The following is a 26,102-nucleotide window of genomic DNA, read 5'->3' as shown; positions in this document are numbered from 1 at the left end:
TAATTAAAACACCACGTGGCCCTATGTTTTACATGTAAAACTGAGTTTACCCTCGCGCCCCTGAGTTTATACACCATCAATAGCTTGATCCTCTTTATAATCACAACAAAAATCGGTTGAGCTATCGCGCCCCAGAGGAATCAGCTTGAGAGAGGAGATCCAGGATTTAATTGCAACCTTTGACCTTTTATTGCATTCTTCAAAACCACAAGATATGGAAATTAGCCTTCTGTGGCTAGGGTATAAATTTTGATGTACTGGCTTGCTGCACTGGATAGATCTAGGTATAGTAAGCTTTCCTATGGGGTGTTATCTGTGTCAAAATGACTATGACAATGTACACACGCGTGCATTCATATGCACATTACAATACGCATGTCAACATGCATATGCACATACAATATGCATGTCAACATCCATATGCACGTTACAATGAACATTACAACATGCATGCATGTCAACATGCATTATGTACGTTACAATAATTTTATGCCTGAAACATGCATATGCACATTACAACATGCATGTCAACATGCATATAATTATTATACACATTTACAGTATTATGCTGCATGGGATGTCAATAATTATGACCTCCGATCCGGCAGCATAATTATACACTTACACCCAATAATATGCATATACATGTCCATATAATAATGATTGGTAGACTGGTTGGCACACACAACATTAATTGTGGATGACTCCTTCGCAAGACTCCAATTTGAGCTGGAAAAGACGCCGCAATAATTAGTTTGTTAGTAGGTGTGACATCTAGATTGTGCATGCGCGGTAAAAATATAAGCCCACTCCACATGTACCGACATGTGGAGAGTGGGCTTCTAAATATAATCTGCCCTCGTTGGCTACTCTCCAAATCTGGAAGCGAGAAAAATAAGGAAGAAGAAGAAGTATATACCGACAGTGTATCAGACTCTAGCTAGCTAGTTAGCTGTGATATAAATGGCTGACAAGATTACTCGCGCCAACGAGATAATATAAACGTATTGTGGTAGTCCATAATGAGTACTTGCACTTTGACCCAATGACCACATAATCTAGACTTCATCCTTTCCGTCTACAAAATTACAGTGTAATTACTCTCAATATCCGGATACATGCATATTGTGTAATGTGTAAGTATACATGCACATACCATATAATTATTATTGACTTGATAATTGTGTAACGTATATATGCATGTTGTAATGTGTATATATTATGTTGACATGTTGCATGCATGCATATTGTAAGTGCATATGCATTTTGACATGCATATTGTAACGTGCATATTCATGTTGACATGCATATTGTAATGTGCATATGAATGCACGTGTGTGTACATTGTCATAGTCATTTTGACACAGATAACACCCCATACTTTCCAAGCAGGCAAATAAAGAGCAGAAGCGCTAAGCTGCTATATGCAGCAAAGGTCAAGAACCCAGAACAAGAATGTTTAATTCTTCATTAAACGTGACCCTATTGACCCTGGCGTTCCTCCTCTGAGGCCCAGAGGAGGTAGCCTCTACACAGGCTCTCCTTTTTCTGTTCTTTATCACAATCCTTCAATAAGATAAAATACTGTATTAATCGTTCAATGAGATAAAATATGGTATTAATTGGAGGAACTAGTGTTCAAGCTGGCGCTGTGCTAATGCCTCTCGCCATGTTTTTGCTTTCGCTGAAAAGTATTAGAGTGTTATATTAGTTTCTATAATGAATTTTATATTAAAGTTAGCTTATCTATATAAAGTCACTGAGAAGAAAAGACTTATTTACATGCATCTATTGTTGTATTATGTGGCTTACTAGGACCTCAAGAAAGAAGAAAATTGATTCTTCCAAGATCTGTAGTTCAGTGTATATAATATCTAAGAAGAAAAGACCTGTGTACATGCATATTGTTATCTATATTGTTATAATTATGGTAGTGTTTTGTGGCTTACCAGGCCTTCAAGACAAAGATGATTCTGCCAGGAGGATCTGGATCTGGATTAGTCTCATGAATCAGCCGCCGTTCTTTTGGAACCACCGTCTGAGCACTCTTGTCATCGTTTTATGTGCCAAGACGGAATTCCGTCTTGACCAATCAAATTGCAGAAGTCCAGTCAGGTGATGAACTTGGAGGCAGCAAAGAACTGCACTTTGCTCAACGCATTTGGATAATCATTACGCATGCATTACGCATGGTAAACACTTCATACATAGAAGCTGCTACGAAGCATAAGCAAGGCAAGCAGGGGTCCTTGGGCACAGATTTAGCACCACAGCAAAACACAAGTAGAGAGAGATGCCTTCGCTTGGCGATTTGTATAACAATTAGGAAATATGTGTGGGCGTAAGATCACGATTTAATTACATTCCATTGGTTTTGTGAGCAATCAACATTCCATTTTGAAATGACTTCATGACAAGAGTGCTCAGACGGTGGTTCCAAAAGAACGGCGGCTGATTCATGAGACTAGATCTGGATCTTGGATATTATTATTTTCTCACACGTGGGGAATGAGCGCGCATGCGCATTACATACACAGGAATAATTAAAGGGTGTGTCCAAAGAGATAAATTTCACAAATGGCTACTGCTAGCTAGCTGTTTTAACAGATATTTTCTGAGTATTGTAGCTAACAAAAAGCTAGCGCTTTAGTGCAAGGCTAACTCATATGTTAAATAGAAAGTTTGTGCGGACAGATGATGCTATGAAAGATTCTGAAGAGACTGCAACAGCCTTCAATGTGAGTCAAACTAGCCATAACTCGAGAAAGAAGCTTTAGTTTGCAAATCCACGAATCAAAATCCAAGAGAACGTGGCTAGAAGCCTATAGAAGCTGTTAGTTTTCGTCGCATTGCAACCGTTGAGCAGTTACAGCTGGAACAGACACACAGACACACAGACACACACACAGTCAGCTTTACCGTATCCCTCGTGCGGCTACGCCTCGAGGCATAATAAAGAAAGAAATAGACGTATATAGAGTTAGGAAAAAGGAGAGCCTGTATCGGGAAGTCGCGTGAGGGTAGAAGGGTGGTAGAAGGGTGAAAATGAGCGTGGGCATGCTGAGCTAGAGATGTTGGACTGCCCACGCAGAAATCTATTACTAATAAAGCAGCAAGCTGGACATGGACTTGGAACTGGAAGTTTGCAAGCACTATAGCTAGCTATACCTTAGGCTTAGGCCACTCCAAGTGACACTCTGGTTTCTGGTCCTAAAGTTTTTCTAATTGCATGCGGGCGGGCGGCTTTTCTCATTATGTCATTATCAATTTCACCTTATGAATCTCATTATTTTGCAAATGAATATCATTATCACACTATTTTGTACCACATGGACCATTATGCGCATGCGTAGAAGAAATAATGGGATAGAAATCCAATAATGAGATAGAAATCCAAGAATAAAATCTGATGCGGGCGGTGGACCAGAAACCAGAGTATCACTTGGAGTGGCCTTAGCTAGATGATCTACTAGTCTAGATTGTGTGTTCAGATTCTATCAGACTATCACCTTTTCTTGTGTCTATAGTATAGATCAAGAATAGCTTAGTCATCATTATCATATAGCAGGTAGCTATACTGCCATCAGAGCTGGTCACGCTGGTTCTCTGATCTGACTTGCAGCACAGCTTGGTGGTTGTCTCAGTACAGTGCAGTCTTATTAAAACTGAATGCGTGGGAGAATACCTTACGTCACGATTATGGGCTACATATCGCCCACGTTCATAAAAATCCTTGTGGATCACGCGATTTCCCAAACCAGGCCGGGTTGTTATAAAACAGGGAATGAGAAATGAGGAAATGAGAAATAAGAAATGAGGAAATGAGGAAATAAGAAATAGGAAATGAGGAAATGAAGAAATAAGAAATAGAATAATAATAATATATTTATGGTTACGATCATCACCATGGCATTAATTTTCATCACAATAATTATGACATTATTATAATAATAATTATTATATAGATGCACAAAAGTAATGACTGATATCAGCCAAGAAGCTAGTAGGTGACTAAGTATTTAGTTATCAAATATATAATTATAGTGGCACCTCCACACAGTACAGGTTGTCGGACACATTGTAAGAATTAAATTTTACCATCGCTTCAGATGGCACAGTGAGCTTTCTTCATTAAAGGTAGCATCAGCTTTCACTAGGCATTGCTTGTGAGAATGGTAATGGGAATTGCTTTCTTCACCCTGTAGCGAGATTGGATATGATACCAGTACAGTGTACTATAATGTCATTAGACTACTTCCTGCAGCTTTACGACAGGACTGGCAGATCATTAGAATTTGCTTGGTTTGACAAACAGTTTTGGAGGTTTCTTTGCTGTTACTTACATGTAGATGTTGACATTGAGTCCAGTCCATTGACTATCACTTGCCCACCGGATTGTGAAATCAGTGAATGTATTGCCAGTATAGCCACGCATAGGTAAATTGTTTGAGACTGTGGGACTGTAGGACAGTACATGTAAGTACCGTTACGAAGGTAGATCTGATGTCTGAACCATGCCAGTCGTACATGGCACACAAGTAGATAGAGGTAGAGAGTGTCACACCGTGTACCAGAGGAACATAAGTTCTGTATGGTCCAGGAGACTTGTCACCAGGAGGTACGTACCTGTAGCACAGTAGATGTTAGCTTCGTCTTCAGACTTGCTCTGCCCATAGATATATGCTCTGCCTAACAGCTCATTTCTCGTTCTCATTTCTTCATTTCCTCATTTCCTATTTCTTATTTCCTCATTTCCTCATTTCCTCATTTCTCATTTCCTCATTTCTCATTTCCTCATTTCTCATTCCCTGTTTTATAACAACCCAACCAGGCCTTACTTTTTCTTAACTGTACGCCCATTTCTTTCTTTGCTGCCTCACTATGTCTTTCATTTGGATGAACAGTGACAACAGCAAGAAAAAGTAAGGCCTGGGAACGAGGCTACAGAGGAGGTACGACACGCGGTTAAGCTCACGTGGCTGGTATGTCTTGATTGAGGCAAGAAAGACAAAGAAGTCGTTAAAAATGCATTCCAATGACGACGTTCAACTGGTCAGGGGCGGATCCAGGGGTGATTTTGAGGGGCTGAAGCCCCCCCCTTTTGAAAAAACTACCTGTATTGCTAGTCTGAGGTTACAACAATTTTGCCACCAACCTTGTTACTTATGCATCTGCATGTAGACTCACTGACTTAAGAGATGCTAGACAACAGCCAAGTCTAGCTACTAAGAGTATAAAGGATGTAGGCTAGCTAGCTGGACATACTAGCTATATATAGCTAGCTAAGCTAGAACTAATATAAAAGTGCATAGGTCAACTATTGCTGTTGCTGAGTCAGCTCCTTGTGCAATGTTTGTAGCCTCGATCATATCCCAGGCCTCTCTTCCTAGGCGCTAGGCCTTGTGAAGGAGGCTATTGTGCATACTGTTGAGCAGCTGCAACATGGAGCAGATCTCAGACTTTTTAGCTGGTTGCAAGGAAGCAGCCTTACCTCCTCTCACTCTCTGTGCAGTCTGGGTAGGCATTGTGATTCTTTCATGTACCAAGAGTGCATGAATGTAGATGTAACATCTACAGTATACATCCTTTTGTTGATTAGAACGAGTTTTTTGTATTAACTTTTTCATATTCAGTATTCACTTATTAATATGACAGTTCAAAGGTAAAAGTGTGAGCAAATTGGAAAAAAGCAAAAAATTTCCCACACCCACCCCCTGGGTGGCTCCGCCACCCTCATACGGGGCTTTGCCCCTCTCTACTAGCCCCCCCCTTTCATTTTTCCTGGATCAGCCCCTGGGCTAGTGCAGTTGTACCAAGAGTTTATGATAGAGAGAGAGTATCGAACGTAGGCATACTGTGTATCAGATGTATGCGGAGAGTAACGTGACTTCCTGTATCTGTCACAAGCTTGGAATTTGCACACTGACCAATCCAAGTGTGGGTGATGTCATCTATCAAGAAAGTAGATTACATCACCCACACTTGGATGGGTTGATAGATTACATCACCCACGCTTGGATTGGTCAGTGTGCAAATTCCAAGCTTGTGACAGATACAGGAAGTCACGTTACTCTCCGCATACATCTGATACACAGTTAGCCTTGGTCCCAGGCCGATTTTTTTTTAATAGAACGAAGTTGAAAAATACGGCCTGGTATTGATTGTATCTGGGCGTGGCAGGAACAGGAAACAAAAGCAGTGATTCTTTGCTTTTTTTCTGTAATACTAAAGGTGTACGTAGAGGCATTTTACTCCCGTAAAAGTTACAGTAATTTAGCTCCGTGTCATGTTCTCAATTTATAGCTAGCTAGCTATGGCATGCAACGCGTTGTCTTGTTTGAAGCAAGATGGCCTCACTCTCATGGCAGAACAGGCCCAGGCTCTCAAGCTCCTGTTTGAGGGAAGGGACGTGTTTATCTGGTTCCCAACGGGGTATGGCAAGTCTCTCTGCTATATCAGTTGCTACCCTTTTTAATGGACTACAAGCTAGGTAGGACCAAGGCTCCTCCTGTTGACAAAAGTGTTGTTCTTGTTAATTGTCTCTCCCCTTGTATCTCTCATCATGAGACTCATGATTGCCCAGATCAGGAGTCTAAACAATAGAGGTGTTTCTGCTGCCATCCTCAGTAGCAATAAAGGAATCGACAAAGATTTGGTTGCCACTGCCAAAGAAGTGTCTTCTGGGAAGTATTTCCTGCTGTATACTGCCCCAGAGGCTGTTGTTGAAGACCACTGTTGGAGGATTCATTTTTTGTACCACGAGTCAATTTGTTTTTATGTATTAAAAAACCACACCCAGATCACGCCCAAATACAATCAATACCAGGCCTAGTAGGCGACCTAGCGTTCAATTGGAGACGGATCGGCCTGGGGTCGAGGCTAATACACAGTATGCCTACGTTCGATACTCTCTCTCTATCATAAACTCTTGGTTGTACTGAGGCTAAGTGGCTAATGATGACTGAGCTAAAGAAGAAGTTCCTTATTATAATTTCCTTTCAGGACTCTGCAAATAACTGCTATGCTATGTGTGCGTGTATCAGTGCTGAATCATTTCTCATACAAGTAGCTGCAACACAACACAATACAGAATTGTTCTCGTGAAGGTAAATTTGAAATTATAACAGAGATAATTTATGTGTGGGGGGTATGTGTGTGTGTGTGGGGGGGGTACGTGTTTTATAACAGAGATAATTAAATGTTCAGTAAACATGCAGGGTGTGTGGTGATAGAAACAGTGAACTGTCGATGAGGGGGTTTAATTAATGTCCGACGGGATCCACTGACTCCACCATCATCATAGAGTTTCTGCATGCAATAAAAAGTTACAACTAACATTAAATTGTTCTGACATAACAAAGATGCGCACGAGTTCTATCACCATATCAACTATTTATAACTAAGAATGCGTGCGTACCCCACAGTAGTACAACATTAAAAAAGGTGAATAAGCCTCACCTCAATAGAACCAGGGTATGTACTAGTTGGGCGGAGTCCAACCAACGCTGCGCTCATGGTTGGGTATCAGTACATGTAGCAGTTTTGTTCCCACTGCAAGAAATTTGCAGCCCAATCAGATTGCTGCGTTCAAGTGGGAAACCTTACAGCTCAATTTAGCTGACAAGGCAAGCTGGGACACTGTATTTTAGCTGTATTTCTCTGGAGAATGCAGAAACAGCTCCTGCTGGATATCTAGGCTACTAGAAAAGAAGCATCTATGAATGAAGCTTGAACAGTAGTATCTTTGTATTAATTAATTAAAAGGACTTGTCTTTGTTTTAAGTTTTGTTGTGCTACCAATCTAAGATTAGATCATTAGTTTGGACAAAACCTGTGATATGTATGCCTTCTTTGGTCTTCGAAAAGCTTCTCCAGAAGCCTTGGGGTAGTCTTATAGCTGGCTGTACCTCTCTTTGTGCTAGATGTCTAACTATTATGAAAAATTTTATTTCTGCCTGTACTAAATCTAGGTTACAGTATTCTTCTACTTTCTCTAAAAGCCTGAGGTCTTTCTTGAATTCCAAAACAACTATAGCTAGATCCAGGCAGCTAGAATAGCCATCCATTGATTTCTTTATATCGCACCCCTGAGCCATGCGGTTGTCAGCCACTTAAGATTAAACAATATTCATACTCTGTCTCAAGTACCAGTGGAACAAAACTGCTACATGTAGTGATACCCAACCCAGAGCGCAGCGTTGGTTGGACTCCGCCCAACTAGGTATGTACGTGCCTCTGATTTGAAAGAAGACAATCCTGTCAACACAATTGAGTGAATACCTACGTAAGCATGGCTACAATACTCCTTGCCTCCTCATAGGCCTTGAGAAAAGTGCATGCAGCCTGGGATCGAGGCTACAATACCTCTAGGTACTAGAGAAATCATAAATACTCCATAATTAACTGCATGCTCAGCTTCTTGGCAGAAAAATTATAACGCCACGCCCATCTTGAATGAAATTAGTAAACTCTGACCTCGGCTAACCTTCTGTCTTTAATGGCTAGTTAGTTGTAATAGGGTGTGTGATCATGATCACATAGCTATTGTCTACGTCTAGCGCCTATGGTGATGCTTCAAGTTCCTCTCACACCTCTCTTATGTGATCCTTAAGCTCTTCAGGAAAGTCGTTAGCATAACAAAATAATGAAGACGTTCGTTCTGTGTCCGGTGCAGTGATGGTGGGAGGAGGTACGTGGGGGTCTGATTTAATATTGTACTTGCCACTTGCTCTATTCTATTGTGTGTTTAATACAACCACTGACTGATACAGACACCACAAGGATTAGTGTGTGCACAAAACTGAAACTAAAAAACTTGTCAAATCATTTGACAAATAATGTCAACACGCACACACACACACACAGTGCAGTTGAGCCAGGTGTCTGAGCGGAATGATGATGTACATGCTATAGCAATGAGTACAGAGGTGAGTAAAGTAATTGCACATAGGCAATAAATTATAGGAACTGTCGCTATTTTCAATCCTAATAATGTGGTAAACTAGGCCTATTAGAGTTACTCAGGTATTTTGTGTAGAGGTGGTTAGTACCGACCAAATCGACCAGTTGAGATTAAAGAAAGGTAGGGGCAGGGCCAGACGAAGAGAAATTTTGAAAAAAGTCAATCTGGTTGGAGGTAGCCTCCTGTTTATCGAAATATCAAGCATGTTTTTAGATACTTACTGTCTACTCTTAGCTTTTACTCGCCCATATGAAGTTTTACAACGAGTATCTCTTCGTCTGGCCCTCTGGAAGGTACTTAGCTACATATAGATACCAATAAAGCTTGCTGAAAGTACTTACTGCTCTTATAAATTGACGCAAAAAATAGTCTATATACTTGCGGTTTTGATGCCCACTTTTCTCATTCATGCATCTTCATAATCATGGCATTCTTACACAAAACAATAGCAATAGAGTTGATAATCGTACAATATAAGTACAGCAGACTTCTTTGAACCTGCAAAAGAGAAAAAGCTGACAGAATTAAACTCATGAATATTCATGAGTGATCACAATACCCTAGGGGAAACCTTATGGAGTCTTATGAGAATACTTCATGTAAAAGCCAGCAGTGCATGTATGTACACATGTATAGCAGGATACAGTTTCAGTATTTGTGTGTTTCCCTCCTTGTGCAGAGTTCATAGAGGGTGTCTCACAGTTCAGTGTGGAGGGAGACAGGGACAAGAAGCTCAAGTGTAAGTCCATCACTCTTACTCTGTGTTAGGTAGTGTAAACACGCATGTTATAGAGTACCTTAGCTAAATAATTTATAAGACAATTCACTCTTTATTACCACTGTTAGGGGACCCAGCAAGGTCTGTGGATTATTCCATATACATGCGTTAGGTTCGGTTCCTATACCAGCTAGGGTTCAGTTGTATATTGAGTTAGTATTTTGAGCCTCATTTTAGTAACTATTGTGTCAGTGGTTTCTGCTTCTCTTTTATAGTTGCTTTCCGTATCTACGACATTGACCAGGACGGGTTCATCAGCAACGGTGAACTGTTCCAAGTGCTAAAAACGATGGTAGGAAACAACTTAGCAGAGAAGCAACTCCAAGAAATAGTCGATAAGACCATCCTCTACTCCGACAAAGATGGCGATGGTAAAATCTCATACGAGGAATTTTGTGATGTGAGTTACTCAGTGAATACATTCTATACATGTACATGTATAGGTCTTTGAGTCTTCCTGTCAATGTATCGCTATAGATGTTTGTATGGTTCCCTTATCAAATTCAAAGGGGAAATGTGGTATAGAAATGTTTCTCGTGCATGTACTATTATTTTGTGATGCCGTTTATATGCGGAGATATTATATTTTTGGTTGGTGCCTAGTGTATTACATAAAATTTCTAGCATTGCTCACTGTTGCCTTTGTGTCCTCTGCAGGTTGTGGGCACGATGGATGTCCCGTCTAAAATGGTACTGGATTTCAAGCAAGGCAGCGACTGACGAACATAAACTATATTTCACGTTCACCTCGATTGTTAGATATAGTCACAGTTTTTATAATGTGCATTTCCCACCATATAAAATATATCAATAATTTGTGTAGAATGAAACATACATGTATTTTGTATGTATTTCTTCATTCAACTTCATGCAATTTTCTTCTACCAGTAGGCCTACACAACATACTGTCTAAATATATAATTATCTAGGTAGGTAAATAGCTAGGATGCTCAGTAATTTATAGAGTACATTAATTTTGTTTAAAACAGACTATAAATTTATTACCACACAATACGTACCATAATGTTAATTATATCAAAACACACACACACGTACACACAGTTAATGTTAAAGTTGCTCTCTGTACTAACTAGAATGTACAAAATCTCTGAGCCTGTCTGCCAGATCGTCTTGTCCAAACCTCTTCTTGAAAGTGTCCACCAGCCAATCGCCCACCTCAGAGGGGGTGCTGATTCCCACGTCCCTCAGTCTCCGGCGACCTTCCTTGCAATTCAGAATAGAATCTTTGTCCTGACTGAACGAGCAGAACTCAATTTGGTGAGAGGATGGGAGTTCCAGTTTCTCTTTGATTCTCTGCAGTAATTACAGGCCACACTTACAAATGAAAACAAATATGCTAAAAATATGGCATTCAATTTCAATTTCTAATGCACATAAAGTGTCTTCCAGTGGGAACAAGCTGATCACAACAATAGGAACGGACTATGGTAGTTTAAGAGAACCAAAGTGTGCAGTATCGTGCATAACTCACAGCCAGCTCAGCTTGAAGCTTGTGCTTAGTAGATATCTTGTCAGGGTACTTGCTTTCATCAGTAAGGTGTTCACCATCTTTCATTTGCTCAGCATAGAGCTTGTCTGCAAAGGTGAGACACACCAGCACAGGAACCTTCTCAACCTGCAGTCTATCCAACCACTTCTTACTGGACTCAGTGTGGACTTTCCTGCAGATATAATTATATAGATAAATACGACAGACCAAAATCAACTGCTGTAAAATACACTCTACAATCACTAAGGTCATTGGGGACAAATAATTACTTTGATCTATGGATTTAAACCACAAATTAAAGCGTGTGCACAAGTTTATAATGACTATTTAATAATGTCTAATAAAGGCGTCACTCTAATTTTAGCGCTAACTGAACAGTCTAGGCTCTAAAATTGAAGCTGCATCTACATGTTCAATTCGGCCGTCACTCTAAATGAAGTGCCATCCATACTTTTTCCCGCTCTATTTGTGCGCCCAAACATTTTTTGTGGCGCCTTTATAGACTACGGTAGGTACCTGTAGTCCACCACAAAGATGATGATCTGTGCCAGTGTGAGGAGGAGGTCAGCCAGTCCAGAGATGCTCTCGTCTCTGTCGTCCACCCCAGGGAAGTCCACCACGTCCAGACCATCCACCTTGTCCTCAAGGTTGTACATGAATGGAACAGTCGTCCTATTCTCCTCAGTAGTGCCAGAGGGAATCTAAATAGGTATATCAAAACAATCATCAGCGAAAATAGAATACTATAATGTAATTATACATGCTATTTATGAAAGTAAAACCACAGCAGTAGCACATAATGAAACGTTTCAACATACCTGTATTCCAAAGAGTGTGGTGATGAGTCGTGATTTCCCTGAGTTTACGAGTCCCACCACCCCCACGGCTGTGTACTTGGCCAGCTCCTCACGAAGATTGTGGACCATCAGAGCCCACTTCAGCCAGCGAGCAATCAGCGGGCGATGAGATTTGGCCACAAGGGAGAGAATGTTCTTCTCAAAAAGTTGTTCCCACTGTAAAACTAATTTTTCCAAGGGTATTTCTTCAGTGATTTTCCTTTCACTACAAATATCGGCAAGTTGTCGCTCAAGAGAGTAGCTGATGTATTGGCTGTTGCAGGTTACTGTTTTCTTTGCTCCTTGAACAATGAACTGAAGTTTGGCAGCGTATTGGGTATCATCTGGAGAAGGTGACATTGCTTTGGCTTCAACAATACCCTTGATATAGTCCTCAATCTTGACGAGCAGTTGTTCACCACGACATTGCTTGAGAATCGGCTGAATATGCTCAAAATCAAGACTTGATAATGCCCAAACACCCACACTTGCTCTAGCTGAAAGATGCAATACTTTCGAGTGATCTTTCTCTGATTTCATTAATGGAATGTTAATTTCGTGTTGCTCCATGAATCCAGCAAGAAGTGAAGTACATATTGCTAGGTCTTGGTGACGAATATCGTTCACAGTTTTCAACATGAAAGAGTTATCAAGACAATCTAACTTCATGGGAGAATTTACTGACGAGACAGAGGATGTTAATTTGTCTGAGGTAAATCCTGATGTGGAAGCAAGCTTTTCCTTCCCAATATGGAGGGTTTCAATGGGTGACTTGAGTTGTTCATTCGATACACCATACAGCGAGCTAATATTCAATCCACATATGACACTTTTGACTGTGCTTGACTTATGAGCTTTTTCAAATAATTTACTTTGTAGCCAATTTATGTTTTTCACACGAGATAGCTGTAATAAATCAATGTTGGGTGATACCTTATACTTATCTTTGAACTCATCGAGTGAGTATGTCCGAGTTAAGATTTTCTTGTCAGGTAAATGCATTATATATGCCAGAGTATTTTCTTCCTTGTTGAAGGAAGTTTCCATGCTGTACACCAACTGACCTTGTAAAAGCCTTCTGTCTATAACTTGCTTAACCAGTTCATCAACAATTTCAACAGGCACACCACTGCCAACTCTCTTTGATGCTTTATGAAAACCATCATCCATTAAATAGGAGGAAGGCAAATCATCAACTAAAGCATCCAACACATTGACACATTGCAGCGCAACATGATCGTTTCCATGTGCAATTGCGTATCCCATGCTTTCCAAAGGCACAACATTCACTACCTTGTCAAGAAATACCTTGATAACGGTCACCTTGTGGGACTGAGGTTGGGGGCCAGTGTAGGGATGCTTCTCAAGCAGAGCACTAAGGTAGGTCACCTCGATCAGCTGAGAGGGAGTGAGCCGAGCTAGCTGTCGCTGTCTTGTGCTAACTGGGTATTCCTGAAAACAGAAAACGGTTTTAAATCTCATCACACTAGTAATTTAACAACCAACATACTTTTTTTACGACCTTCACAGTAACAGTAACTGAAGACTTCATGAAGTGATTGAACATTTTGAGACTGACTTCTTCATTGTCAGAAAGAGCACTCAATGTCGGCTTGCTTTCTTTGTCAAAGTTGAGCTTGATTGACGTACCAGAGATTTTAGAAGCTGGAGTTGCAATACTCTCTCCTCTGATAGACAGACAACGGCAGAACCAAAAGTCAGTACCTTCCACCACCAAAGCAACTTCTGAGCCGTGTTCGTGAATAGTGACACCACTTACAGTCGGTCTCATGTTGAGAGAAGCTGGAGCCTTTCCTTCGGAGGGAATTCTGTACTCCGGAGTTTTGTCCAAGTAGCCACGGAAAAGTTTCTCACAATAAGTCACCATGGAATGCTGTACAGATTTAACAAGATGCATGCGTTCAGCTTCATTGCACAGCGGCAAAACGGATACGATAATTTTTTACCGTAATGACATTAATATAATGGGGTGAATCGCGAAAATCTATAAAACAACGATTAGAAAACAGTGTTTTTTGTTAGCTTTGAAGATCGCCTACAAGTTTCAACCAGCCTATTATTTTTCAGTTAAAGCAGTCCATGAAAGTGTCTAGTTTGCTCTAAACAACTCATGTCTGTGCCCACACACAAACCGACACACACACTGATCTCACTCTACCCCTGCTGCACACGCACAGGGTAAATAATTATAGGCTCACACTCTGTAAATTAAGAACACACCTTTTTAAAGACCTTTGGTGTGAGACGTAGCAATTCATCAGTTTTTAGATGTGAAGATTGAATGGCTGATTGATCTTTTGTCATCTCACTGAACTGAAGACAAGAGGACTGGTCGGTGGAGTAGGAGAGCTGGTAGTAGGTCAATGATTGGCTTAGTCCAGCGTTTCGAGAAAACCCTTCCAATATCCTCCTTAGGAATTCCACAAACTCGGAAAAAGAGGATTGTACCTAAGTAAAATACACACTATCAATAATGGTGCAATGGAATTCATTGATTACTTCTGAGCTTTCAAATGAGAGCTGCCCTATGTCTGAGAGAAGTTTCTGTGTCAAAGGGTCTTGAAAAGCCTGTATAGAAAATTAGATCATTGATTACACCAGCAACACACTTACTGATTTGGGCAGTTCTTTAACTTTCATCTGAAGGCCAGGTTCTCTTGTTACTCCTTCTTCAATCAGAGTGCTACATGGTAGGTCAAGAACTCTCAGAAGGCGAGGAACTATGTCCTCCTCAAAGTAAATGGCATGGATTGTGCTGGCAATCTCAGGACGGTCTCTCGCCAGGTCTGCTAGTTGGGGCACTGAGAGGTGGGGTTGGGCAAAGGTGATACACACAAGGTTCTCTTGAAGCAGCTGAGCTGGTATGTACCCTCGCTGCCACACTTGAACGGCTATTGAGCAAGCCAGCATCCCACCAAAAGAAAAACCTGAAAAGGAACCTTTAAAAACACAACACTGTAGTTGGGACAAATTAGTAGCACCTGTGAGAACAACTCTTTTTGTGTCATTGTTGAGAAGCTCTGTGATGAAGTCAACTGGAAAGTTATCAGCTTGAATGCTGATTCCTACAGGTAAAACATTAAGTAACTATTGGCAATGTTGTAGAAACAAACCAACCATGTTCGAAGGATGCACATTTCTTGGGCCATTCTGCGATATTTGGCTCACTCTGAAAGGCAATGTAGTAGGTAGAGTCATCTTGTGTTGCTATGAGATACCGATCCTGTTTTGACCGAGAGATGGAGACTTCTTTAAACGAGTGGCCAGGAACAAAACGCTTGTCTTTGAAGAACTTTTGGTATTCCCCGGCATCAGTCTTGTTGACTGCTAGTGAGCAAATACTGGCATGATACACAACAGGCTTTGAAAACAGACGTGATTTTGGGACAGGAGCAACTTTAATTGGACTTGTTGGTATGGCAACGATTTCGGTGAATTTTTTTGCGGCCAGTTGCTTTGCCCAATGGTATACGGAGACATCGGTAATCAGGTTATCTTGTTCGTGTAGAGCCAAGAGATGCTCGTCCAAATGCTCAGTGGAAGAGCAGCCAGCTTGAATGAAGCAGGTTATATACTCACTAAGAGCTGTTTGCTCCATTTTCTTCTGATCAGCAAAGCTGTACAATTTCAAAGCATCTAGAAATTTCATCAGCTTGTCCAAGAATGACTTTTGTAGCACAGTACATGTGCAAGCTAAAGAGAGGGTCAAGTCAACATTATATTAGTGTCAAAGACACAAAATGGCAACTCACACGAAATTTTCTGAGTTGCACGAAGCTCTTCCTGATATTTTTCTGATATATAAGAATAAACAAACGCAAGCTCAAAACAAGCCATTTTATGAAATCGTACAATTAATGTAAACAATGCTTGCGCCCACCTTTCAGAATCTTTGCAATATCTTTAGTTACTGGCTCATTGTCGAGGATATCGCAAAAAGTGGCAAAATAGTCTGGGTTAATCATCACAGCATCAGAGACAGCAGTTAGGACATCACACGCCTTCTCGTTCTTAGTGGAAATTGGCAACATCACTCTCTCAAGAATTGATCGATCAATGATCTCTTTAGAAATCAAATTAGCTGCCATCATTAATGGATCAATTACTCCAATGAGATTAACCAGTTGGTTGGTTAGAGCCTTCGAGGCTGCCTTGATCTTTACTTCTTTGCTTATTCCTTCAGCCATTGCTTCACTCCAGCAAAACACCACGCCCCCAACATACCGTATAGCGGGTATATTTCGAGGGTATAAATTTTCGCGGATGGACCATTACAAAGGATTTCGCGGATTTTATTTTTGTGGTCTGAGTTCCCAGCCTTTTGGCGCATGCGCACATCAACATGCAGCTGTACCACCACACCGTTAGCCTCGAATCCAGGCCTAGCCTATAACGGTGAGGTACATGTACCTCTTATTGTCGATAGGTGTGGTCAATAATACTGAACACGCCTACTATTCAATAAAGATATAAATTTTTGTGGGTATAAATTTTCGCGGTTTAGGCTCAATCCGCGAAAACCGCGAACATTTATACCCTCGAAATATACCCGCTATACGGTACACTGCGCTTTGCGCATGTGCAGTAGATCTACCAGTATGGCCCGAGAGACTATCTGGACCCCTTTTGTCAAGTTTCTTCACCAGTACTGACTGTGCATGCCTAGCGCCTATGGTGGAGCTCCAAGTTCCTCTCACACCTCTCTTATGTGATCCTTAAGTACCCTCTCTTCAAGAAAGTCGTTAGCATAACAAATGATGACGTTAGAGGGAAAGGTTTGTTCTGTGTCCGGTGCCGGTGATGGTGCCGGTGGGAGGTGGGGGTCTGATTTAATATTGTACTTGCCACTTGCTCTATTCTATTGTGTGTTAATACAACCACTGACTGATACAGACACCACAAGGATTAGTGTGTACACAAAACTGAAACTGTCAAATGTCACCACGCCGCACACACACACACACACACAGTTGAGCCAGGTGTCTGAGCGGAATAATGATGTACATGCTATAGCAATGAGTACAGAGGTGAGTACAGTATTTGCATATAGGCATTAAATTATAGGAACTGTCGCTATTTTCAATCCTGGAATACATGTATGTGGTAAACTAGTCTCGCGAGCAGACTTGTCCTAGAGGGAACTTGGAGCCTGGGTGAAACACTGTACAAGTATTGTAATGTTTTTTTTCAAGTGTGTGTCAAGTCTGCTCACGAGACTAGTGGTAAACTAGGCCTAAGAGTTGCTCATGTATTTTGTCTAGAGGTGGTTAGTACCGACCAAATCGACCAGTTGAGTTCCTTGACAATAGAGGAAACCTTATAGAGTCTTGTGAATACTTCATGTAAAAGCCAGCAGTGCATGTATGTACACATCAGTTTCAGTATTTCCCTCCTTGTGCAGAGTTCATAGAGGGTGTCTCACAGTTCAGTGTGGAGGGAGACAGGGACAAGAAGCTCAAGTGTAAGTCCATCACTCTTACTCTGTGTTAGGTGGTGTAAACACGCATGTTAGAGAATCTATTGCACCTTAGTTAAATAATTATAAGACAATTCACACTTTATTACCACTGTTAGGGGACTTATTCTATATACATGTACCTTTAGGCCACGTGGAAAACCTACGTTAGGTTCGGTTCCTATACCAGCTAGGGTTCAGTTGTATATTGAGTTAGTATTTTGAGCCTCATTTTAGTAACTATTGTGTCAGAGGTTTCTGCTTCTCTCTTACAGTTGCTTTCCGTATCTACGACATTGACCAGGACGGGTTCATCAGCAATGGTGAACTGTTCCAAGTGCTAAAGACGATGGTAGGAAACAACTTAACAGAGAAGCAACTCCAAGAAATAGTTGATAAGACCATCCTCTACTCCGACAAAGACGGCGATGGTAAAATTTCATACGAGGAATTCTGTGATGTGAGTTACTCAGTGAATACATTCTATACATGTAGGTCTTTGAGTCTTCCTGTTAATCAATGTAGATGTTTGTATGGTTTATAGAAATGTTTCTCGTGCATGTACTATTATTTTGTGATGCCGTTTATATGCGGAGAGATATTATATTTTTGGTTGGTGCCTATATATATATAGTATATTAAATATAATTTTCTAGCATTGCTCACTGTTGCCTTTGTATCCTCTGCAGATTGTGGGCACGATGGATGTCCCGTCTAAAATGGTACTGGATTTCAAGCAAGGCAGCGACTGACGAACATAAACTATATTTCACGTTCACCTCGATTGTTAGATATTAGTCACAGTTTTTATAATGTGCATTTCCCACCATATAAAATATATGAAACATACATGTATTTTGTATGTATTTCTTCATGTAACTTTATGCAATTTTCTTCTACCAGTATAGACCTACACAACCTATACTGTCTAAATATATAATTATCTAGGTATAGGTAAAGTACATCATAGGATACTCACTAACTCAGTAATTTATAGAGTACATTAATTTTGTTTACCTATAAACTTATTACCACACAATACATTGAATGTACAATAACAAAACATGCACACACACAGTTAATGTTAAAGTTGCTCTCTGTACTAACTAGAATGTACAAAATCTCTGAGCCTGTCTGCCAGATCGTCTTGTCCAAACCTCTTCTTGAAAGTGTCCACCAGCCAATCGCCCACCTCAGAGGGGGTGCTGATTCCTACGTCCCTCAGTCTCTGGCGACCCTCCTTGCAATTCAGAATAGAATCTTTGTCCTGACTGAACGAGCAGAACTCAATTTGGTGAGAGGATGGGAGTTCCAGTTTCTCTTTGATTCTCTGCAGTAATTACAGGTCACAGTTACAAACGAAAACAAATATGCTAAAAATATGGCATTCAATTTCAATTTCTAATGCACATAAGGCGTCTTCCAGTGGGAACAAGCTGATCACAACAATAGGAACGGATTATGGTAGTTTAAGAGAACCACAAGTGTGCAGTATGCTGCATAACTCACAGCCAGCTCTGCTTGAAGCTTGTGCTTAGTGGATATCTTGTCAGGGTACTTGCTTTCATCAGTAAGATATTCGCCATCTTTCATGTGTTCAGCATAGAGCTTATCTGCAAAGGTGAGACACACCAACACAGGCACTTTCTCAACCTGCAGTCTATCCAACCACTTCTTACTGGACTCAGTGTGGACTTTCCTGTAGATATGATTATATAGATAAATACGACAGACCAAAATCAACTGCTGTAAAATACACTCTACAATCACTAAGGTCATTGGGGACAAATAATTACTTTGATCTATGGATTTAAACCACAAATTAAAGCGTGTGCACAAGTTTATAAATGACTATACTGTAAAAAGTCTAATAAAGGCGCCACTCTAATTTTAGCGCTAACTAAACAGTCTAGGCTCTAAAATTAAAGCTGTATCTGCCAATTCAATTCGGCCGTCACTCTAAATGAAGTGCCATCCAAACTTTTTTCTGCTCTATTTGTGCGCCCAAAAATTTTTGTGGCGCCTTTATAGACTACGGTAGGTACGTACCTGTAGTCCACCACAAAGATGATGATCTGTGCCAGAGTGAGGAGGAGATCAGCCAGTCCAGAGATGCTCTCGTCTCTGTCGTCCACCCCAGGGAAGTCCACCACATCCAGACCATCCACCTTGTCCTCAAGGTTGTACATGAATGGAACAGTCGTCCGATTCTCCTCAGTAGTGCCAGAGGGAATCTAAACAGGTATATCGAAACAATCATCAGCGAAATAGAAACAGAAAAATACACATGTAAACAATTATGGCTGACTAACGACGACAAGTAAAGCTATGGAAGTAAAACCACAGTCATAGCACATAATTAAAAGTGTTAACATACCTGTATTCCAAAGAGTGTGGTGATGAGTCGTGACTTCCCTGAGTTTACGAGTCCTACCACCCCCACGGCTGTGTACTTGGCCAGCTCCTCACGAAGGTTGTGAACCATCAGAGCCCACTTCAGCCAGCGAGCAATCAGCGGGCGATGAGATTTGGCCACGAGGGAGAGAATGTTCTTCTTGAAAAATTGTTCCCACAGTGAAAGTAATTTTTCCAAGGGAATTTCTTCAGTGATTTTTCTTTCCCTACAAATATCAGCAAGTTGTCGTTCGAGGGAGTAGCTGATGTACTGGCTGTTGCAGGTTACTGTTTTCTCTGCTCCTTGAACAATGAACTGAAGCTTGGCAGCATATTGGGTGTCGTTTGGAGAAGGGGACATTGCTTTGGCTTCAACAATACCTTTGATATAGTCCTCGATCTTGACGAGCAGCTGTTCACCACGACATTGCTTGAGAATCGGCTGAATATGCTCAAAATCAAGACTTGATAACGCCCACACACCCACACTTGCTCTAGCTGAAAGTTCCAATGCTTTCGAGTGATCTTTCTCTGATTTCATCAATGGAATGTCAATTTCATGTTGTTCCATAAATCCAGCAAGCAGTGAAGTACATATCGCTAGCTCTTCTTGACGAATATCATTCACAGTTTTCAGCATAAGAGAGTTATCAAAACATTCTAAGTTCATGGCAGAAGTTACTGTAACAGAAGAAGAGACAGAAGATGCCAATTTGTCTGAGGATGGGGAAGCAAGTTTTTCCTTTCCTAGTCGCAGCGTTTCAATGGGTGACTTCAGTTTCTTTTTTGATGCACCGTACAGTGAACTAATATTTAATCCACATATGACACTGCTGACTATGCCTGACCTTCGCATTTTTACAAATAGTTTACTTTGTAGAGAACCTAAATTTTTCAAATAAGTTAGCTGTGATAAACCTATGTTGGGTACTATCTTATATTTCTTTTCGAGCTCATCGAGTGAGTATGTGTGAGTTAATATTTCCTCTGAAAAATCAGCTGTAATTGTAAGTGTCCTATCTTCTTTATTATAGGCATATTCAACATAATATTTATCATTCTGTGAATCATATCCTTCAACAATCGGATCAATCAGTTCATTATAAATTTCAACTGACATACCGCTACCAACTCTTCTTGCTGCTTTAATAAAACCATCATTCATTAAATAGGAAGAAGGCAAATCATCAAATAAGGCATCCACCACATTCAAACATTGCAGCGCAACATGGTCATTTCCATGTGCCATTGCATATCCCACACTTTCCAAAGGCACAACATTCACTACCTTGTCGAGAAAATCCTTGATAACGGTCACCTTGTGTGACTGAGGTTGAGGGCCAGAGATGTAGGGATGCTTCTCAAGCAGAGCACTGAGGTAGGTCACCTCGATCAGCTGAGAGGGAGTGAGCCGTGCTAGCTGTCGCTGTCTTGTGCTGACCGGGTATTCCTAAAGAAAATTATTAAACTCTATACTGACAGTGCTTCAATAACCAACTTACTTTTTTAATGATCTTCACATTTACAGTAACTGGAGACTTCATAAAGTGATTGAACACTTTGAGACTGACTTCTTCATTGTCAGAAAGAGCACTCAAGGTCGGTTTGATTTCCTTGTCAAAATTGAGTTTGATTGATGAGCCAGAAATTTGAGAAGCTGGAGTTGCAATACTCACTCCGCTGATAGACAGATGATGGCAGAACCAAAAATTAGTACCTTCCACCACCAAAGCAACTTCTGAGCCGTGTTCGTGAATAGTGACACCACTTACAGTCGGTCTCATGTTGAGAGAAGCTGGAGCCTTTCCTGTGGGTAGAACTCTGTACTCAGGAGATTTATCCAAGTAACCACGGAAAAGCTTCTCACAATAGGTCTCCATTGAATGCTGTACAGGATTATTTTAAACGGACAGTGTACACAATGAACAAACCTTTCTAAAGACGTCTGGTGTAAGACGAAGCAATTCTTCAGTTTTGAGATGTGAGGATTGAATGGCTGATTGATCTTTTGTCATCTCACTGAACTGAAGACAGGAGGACTGGTCGGTGGAGTAGGAGAGCTGGTAGTAGGTCAATGATTGGCTTAGTCCAGCGTTTTGAGACAACCGTTCCAATAGCTTTCTTAGAAATTCCATAAGTTCAGAGAAAGAAGATTGTACCTATCGGCACAGTATATTCATTATATTTGCTGCAATGATATTCACAACTCACTTCGACATTTTCAAAGGAGAGTTGCCCTACATCTGAAAGAAGCTTCTGCGTCAACAAGTCTTGAAAAGCCTGTGCAGTAAAAATTGTTGCTGACACACACACACACACACACACAAAGCAGACTTACAGGTTTGGGAAGTTCTTTAACTTTCATCTGAAGGCCAGGTTCTTTTATTACTCGCTCTTCAATCAAAGTGCTACATGGTAGATCAAGAACCTTCAGAAGGCGAGGAACTATGTCCTTTTCAAAGTGGATGGCATGGATTGTGTTTGTAATCTCAGGACGGTCTCTTGCCAGGTCTGCTAGTTGGGGCACTGGGAGGTGTGGCTGGGCAAATGTGATACACACGAGGTTTTCTTGAAGCAGCTGAGCTGGTATGTACCCTCGCTGCCACACTTGAACGGCTATTGAACAAGCCAGCATCCCACCAAAGGAAAAACCTGAAAGGAACCTTTAAAATCACAACATTGTAGTTTAGTAGTACCTGTAAGAACAACTCTTTTTGTGTCATTGTTGAGAAGCTCTGTGATGAAGTCAATAGGAAAGTTATCAGCTTGAATGCTGATTCCTATAGGTAAAACATTAAGTAACTATTGGCAATGTTGTAAATATATTTACCATGTTCAAAGGATGCAAATCTCTTGGGCCATTCTGTGAGGTTAGGTTCACTCTGAAAGGCAATGTAGTAGGTAGAGTCATCTTGTGTTGCTATGAGATACCGATCCTGTTTTGACCAAGAGATGGAGATTTCTTTAAACGAGTGGCCAGGAACAAACCGCTTGTCTTTGAAAAACTTTTAGTACTCTCCAGCATCAGTCTTGTTGACTGCTAGTGAGCAAATACTGGCATGATACACAACAGGCTTTGAAAAAAGACGTGATTTTGTAACAGGAGCAACTTTAATTGGACTTGTTGGTATGGCAACGATTTCAGTGAATTTTTCTGAGGCCAGTTGCTTTGCCCAATGATATACGGTAATATCAGTAATCAGGTTATCTTGTTCGTGTAGAGCCAAGAGATGCTCGTCCAAATGGTCAGTGGAAGAGCAGCCAGCTTGAATGAAGCAGGTCACGTATTCTGTGAGGCCCTTTTGTTCCATCTTCTTCGTATCGGCACCGCTGTAAAATTTCAAACCATCGAGCAGTTTTTTCAGTTTTTCCAAGAATGACTTTTGTAACAGAGTACATGTGCAAGCTAAAGAGAGAGATGACATTAAAGTGATACCTTATTCGGAACTTACTAGGAATTTGTTGAGCTCTGTGGATTTCCAGAATGTTCGCTTGATAGCTATCTGAATATTAAAGAGAGACACAGTATTATCAGCTATAATATATTATGAGTAGCAAGAAGCCTAAATGATAATAAGCGATCGATCAAACTCTTTCCTACCTTTCAGATTCTTCGCAATATCTTTAGTTACTGGCTCATTGTCGAGAATATTGCAAAAAGTAGTAAAGGAGTCTGGGTTAATTCTTACAGCACCAGAGACAGCAGTGAAGACATCAAAAGCCTTCTCACTTTTAGTGCCTGGCAATCTGACCTTCTCGAGAATTGATTGATCAATAATCTCTTCAGAGAACAAGTTGGCAGCCATCATGAAGGGGTCCATTACCCCAATGAGATTAACCAGTTGTCTAGTTAGAGCCTTGGAGGCTGCCTTGATCTTCACTTCTTTACTTATTCCTTCAGCCATTGTGTTGTTTGCCACAGGCAGAAACCAGGCACGCCCCCAAAAACGAGCCACACCTTTGTTTCTCTGCAATCCAGAAAGTGTAATAACTCAGCTAGAGGTGTGTATGTGTAAATGGGTGTGTGATCATGATCACATAGCTATTGTCTACGTCTAGCGCCTATGGTGATGCTTCAAGTTCCTCTCACACCTCTCTTATGTTATCCTTAAGCTCTTCAGGAAAGTCGTTAGCATAACAAAATAATGAAGACGTTCGTTCTGTGTCCGTGCAGTGATGGTGGGAGGAGGTACGTGGGGGTCTGATTTAATATTGTACTTGCCACTTGCTCTATTCTATTGTGTGTTTAATACAACCACTGACTGATACATACACCACAAGGATTAGTGTGTGCACAAAACTGAAACTAAAAAACTTGTCAAATCATTTGACAAATAATGTCAACACGCACACACACACACAGTGCAGTTGAGCCAGGTGTCTGAGCGGAATGATGATGTACATGCTATAGTAATGAGTACAGAGGTGAGTAAAGTAATTGCACATAGGCAATAAATTATAGGAACTGTCGCTATTTTCAATCCTAATAATGTGGTAAACTAGGCCTATTAGAGTTACTCAGGTATTTTGTGTAGAGGTGGTTAGTACCGACCAAATCGACCAGTTGAGATTAAAGAAAGGTAGGGGCAGGGCCAGACGAAGAGAAATTTTGAAAAAAGTCAATCTGGTTGAAGGTAGCCTCCTGTTTATCGAAATATCAAACGTGTTTTTAGATACTTACTGTCTACTCTTAGCTTTTACTCGCCCGTATGAAGTTTTACAACGAATATCTCTTCGTCTGGCCCTCTGGAAGGTACTTAGCTACATATAGATACCAATAAAGCTTGCTGAAAGTACTTACTGCTCTTATAAATTGACGCAAAAAATAGTCTATATACTTGCGGTTTTGATGCCCACTTTTCTCATTCATGCATCTTCATAATCATGGCATTCTTACACAAAACAATAGCAATAGAGTTAATAATCATACAATATAAGTACAGCAGACTTCTTTGAACCTGCAAAAGAGAAAAAGCTGACAGAATTAAACTCATGAATATTCATGAGTGATCACAATACCCTAATAATAGGGGAAAAACCTTATGGAGTCTTACGAATACTTCATGTAAAAGCCAGCAGTGCATGTATGTACACATGTATAGCAGGATACAGTTTCAGTATTTGTGTGTTTCCCTCCTTGTGCAGAGTTCATAGAGGGTGTCTCACAGTTCAGTGTGGAGGGAGACAGGGACAAGAAGCTCAAGTGTAAGCCCATCACTTTTTCTCTATGTTAGGTGGTGTAAACACGCATGTTATAGAATCCATTGCACCTTAGCTAAATAATTTATAAGACAATTCACTCTTTATTACCACTGTTAGGGGACCCAGCAAGGTCTGTGGATTGTTCCGTATACATGTACCTTTAGACCACGTGGAAAACCTACGTTAGGTTCAGTTCCTATACCAGCTAGGGTTCAGTTCCTATACCAGCTAGGGTTCAGTTGTATATTGAGTTAGTATTTTGAGCCTCATTTTAGTAACTATTGTGTCAGTGGTTTCTGCTTCTCTTTTTATAGTTGCTTTCCGTATCTACGACATTGACCAGGACGGGTTCATCAGCAACGGTGAACTGTTCTAAGTGCTAAAAACGATGGTAGGAAACAACTTAACAGAGAAGCAACTCCAAGAAATAGTCGATAAGACCATCCTCTACTCCGACAAAGATGGCGATGGCAAGATTTCATACGAGGAATTCTGTGATGTGAGTTACTCAGTGAATACATGTACATGTACATGTGGGTCTTTGAGTCTTCCTAGATGTTTGTATGGTTCCCTTATCAAATTCAAAGGGGAAATGTGGTTTATAGAAATGTTTCTCGCTGCATTTATTATTTTGTGATGCCGTTTATATGCGGAGAGATATTTGGTTGGTGCCTAGTGTATTACTCTAGCATTGCTCACTGTTGCCTTTGTGTCCTCTGCAGGTTGTGGGCACGATGGATGGCCCGTCTAAAATGGTACTGGATTTCAAGCAAGGCAGCGACTGACGAACATAAACTATATATCATGTTCACCTCGATTGTTAGATATAGTCACAGTTTTTATAATGTGCATTTCCCACCATATAAAATATATCAATAATTTGTGTGGAATGAAACATACATGTATTTTGTATGTATTCTTCGTGTAATTTTCTTCTACCAGTA

At 40.7% G+C, this 26,102-nt stretch overlaps 4 protein-coding genes, 1 long non-coding RNA gene and 1 pseudogene across 6 annotated transcripts; 3 read left to right on the top strand and 3 right to left on the bottom strand.

The window, feature by feature from the left end:
• Positions 1–3,910: 3,910 nt before the first annotated feature.
• Positions 3,911–4,819, bottom strand: LOC135349070 (uncharacterized). The gene is made up of 2 exons (XR_010398864.1): positions 4,344–4,819; positions 3,911–4,199 (listed from the first exon to the last, which is right to left on the bottom strand). It is a non-coding gene; the product is annotated as an uncharacterized LOC135349070 (long non-coding RNA).
• Positions 4,820–8,676: 3,857 nt separating this feature from the next.
• On the top strand, positions 8,677–10,609 carry LOC135349271 (calcineurin subunit B type 1-like). Its single transcript, XM_064547779.1, has 4 exons — positions 8,677–8,689; positions 9,642–9,701; positions 9,956–10,140; positions 10,398–10,609. Exons 1-4 carry the CDS (start codon positions 8,677–8,679, stop codon positions 10,458–10,460), a joined length of 321 nt encoding a protein of 106 aa, XP_064403849.1. The 3' UTR covers positions 10,461–10,609.
• Positions 10,610–10,824: 215 nt separating this feature from the next.
• On the bottom strand, positions 10,825–16,325 carry LOC135349063 (uncharacterized). Its single transcript, XM_064547539.1, has 12 exons — positions 15,988–16,325; positions 15,860–15,901; positions 15,225–15,800; positions 15,089–15,172; positions 14,721–15,034; positions 14,607–14,675; positions 14,328–14,555; positions 13,597–13,980; positions 12,069–13,538; positions 11,767–11,951; positions 11,233–11,422; positions 10,825–11,054 (listed from the first exon to the last, which is right to left on the bottom strand). Exons 1-12 carry the CDS (start codon positions 16,292–16,294, stop codon positions 10,827–10,829), a joined length of 4,077 nt encoding a protein of 1,358 aa, XP_064403609.1. The 5' UTR covers positions 16,295–16,325; the 3' UTR covers positions 10,825–10,826.
• Positions 16,326–16,864: 539 nt separating this feature from the next.
• On the top strand, positions 16,865–18,397 carry LOC135349270 (calcineurin subunit B type 1-like). The gene is made up of 4 exons (XM_064547778.1): positions 16,865–16,916; positions 17,509–17,568; positions 17,838–18,022; positions 18,252–18,397. Exons 1-4 carry the CDS (start codon positions 16,865–16,867, stop codon positions 18,312–18,314), a joined length of 360 nt encoding a protein of 119 aa, XP_064403848.1. The 3' UTR covers positions 18,315–18,397.
• Positions 18,398–18,662: 265 nt separating this feature from the next.
• Positions 18,663–23,916, bottom strand: LOC135349065 (uncharacterized). 2 transcript variants are annotated; one of them, XM_064547541.1, is made up of 12 exons: positions 23,558–23,916; positions 23,409–23,459; positions 22,787–23,362; positions 22,653–22,736; positions 22,295–22,608; positions 22,168–22,236; positions 21,888–22,115; positions 21,459–21,842; positions 19,940–21,406; positions 19,612–19,796; positions 19,072–19,261; positions 18,663–18,892 (listed from the first exon to the last, which is right to left on the bottom strand). In XM_064547541.1, the coding sequence occupies exons 5-12, from the start codon at positions 22,589–22,591 to the stop codon at positions 18,665–18,667; spliced, it is 3,048 nt and encodes a 1,015-aa protein (XP_064403611.1). In that variant the 5' UTR covers positions 22,592–22,608; positions 22,653–22,736; positions 22,787–23,362; positions 23,409–23,459; positions 23,558–23,916; the 3' UTR covers positions 18,663–18,664. The 2 variants fall into 2 exon arrangements, with proteins under 2 accessions (XP_064403611.1, XP_064403612.1); XM_064547542.1 differs by having other exon boundaries at positions 22,787–23,286.
• A 216-nt stretch (positions 23,917–24,132) lies between these two features.
• LOC135349269 (calcineurin subunit B type 1-like) lies at positions 24,133–26,034 on the top strand (annotated as a pseudogene).
• The last annotated feature ends 68 nt before the right edge of the window (positions 26,035–26,102 follow it).

Source organism: Halichondria panicea, chromosome 15, assembly GCF_963675165.1.
Source record: "Halichondria panicea chromosome 15, odHalPani1.1, whole genome shotgun sequence".
NCBI lineage: Eukaryota > Metazoa > Porifera > Demospongiae > Suberitida > Halichondriidae > Halichondria > Halichondria panicea.
This window is presented reverse-complemented; position numbering and strand designations above follow the sequence as displayed.

Excerpts from the sequence above, each read along its gene's own strand:
- LOC135349271 (XM_064547779.1), top strand. Across the intron at positions 9,702-9,955 it reads CAGGGACAAGAAGCTCAAGT|TTGCTTTCCGTATCTACGAC; the intron begins GTAAGTCCATCA and ends TCTCTTTTATAG. Across the intron at positions 10,141-10,397 it reads CATACGAGGAATTTTGTGAT|GTTGTGGGCACGATGGATGT; the intron begins GTGAGTTACTCA and ends TGTCCTCTGCAG.
- LOC135349063 (XM_064547539.1), bottom strand. The coding sequence starts at position 16,294 with ATGGCTGAAGGAATAAGCAAAGAAGTAAAGATCAAGGCAGCCTCGAAG. Across the intron at positions 14,556-14,606 it reads TCTCATTTGAAAGCTCAGAA|GTACAATCCTCTTTTTCCGA; the intron begins GTAATCAATGAA and ends TATTTTACTTAG. Across the intron at positions 13,539-13,596 it reads CTGTGAAGGTCGTAAAAAAA|GAATACCCAGTTAGCACAAG; the intron begins GTATGTTGGTTG and ends TTCTGTTTTCAG.
- LOC135349065 (XM_064547541.1), bottom strand. The coding sequence starts at position 22,591 with ATGCTGGCTTGTTCAATAGCCGTTCAAGTGTGGCAGCGAGGGTACATA. Across the intron at positions 21,407-21,458 it reads ATGTGAAGATCATTAAAAAA|GAATACCCGGTCAGCACAAG; the intron begins GTAAGTTGGTTA and ends AATTTTCTTTAG. Across the intron at positions 18,893-19,071 it reads AGCTTCAAGCAGAGCTGGCT|AGAATCAAAGAGAAACTGGA; the intron begins GTGAGTTATGCA and ends TAATTACTGCAG.
- LOC135349270 (XM_064547778.1), top strand. The coding sequence starts at position 16,865 with ATGACGTTAGAGGGAAAGGTTTGTTCTGTGTCCGGTGCCGGTGATGGT. Across the intron at positions 16,917-17,508 it reads CGGTGCCGGTGATGGTGCCG|AGTTCATAGAGGGTGTCTCA; the intron begins GTGGGAGGTGGG and ends CTCCTTGTGCAG. Across the intron at positions 17,569-17,837 it reads CAGGGACAAGAAGCTCAAGT|TTGCTTTCCGTATCTACGAC; the intron begins GTAAGTCCATCA and ends TCTCTCTTACAG.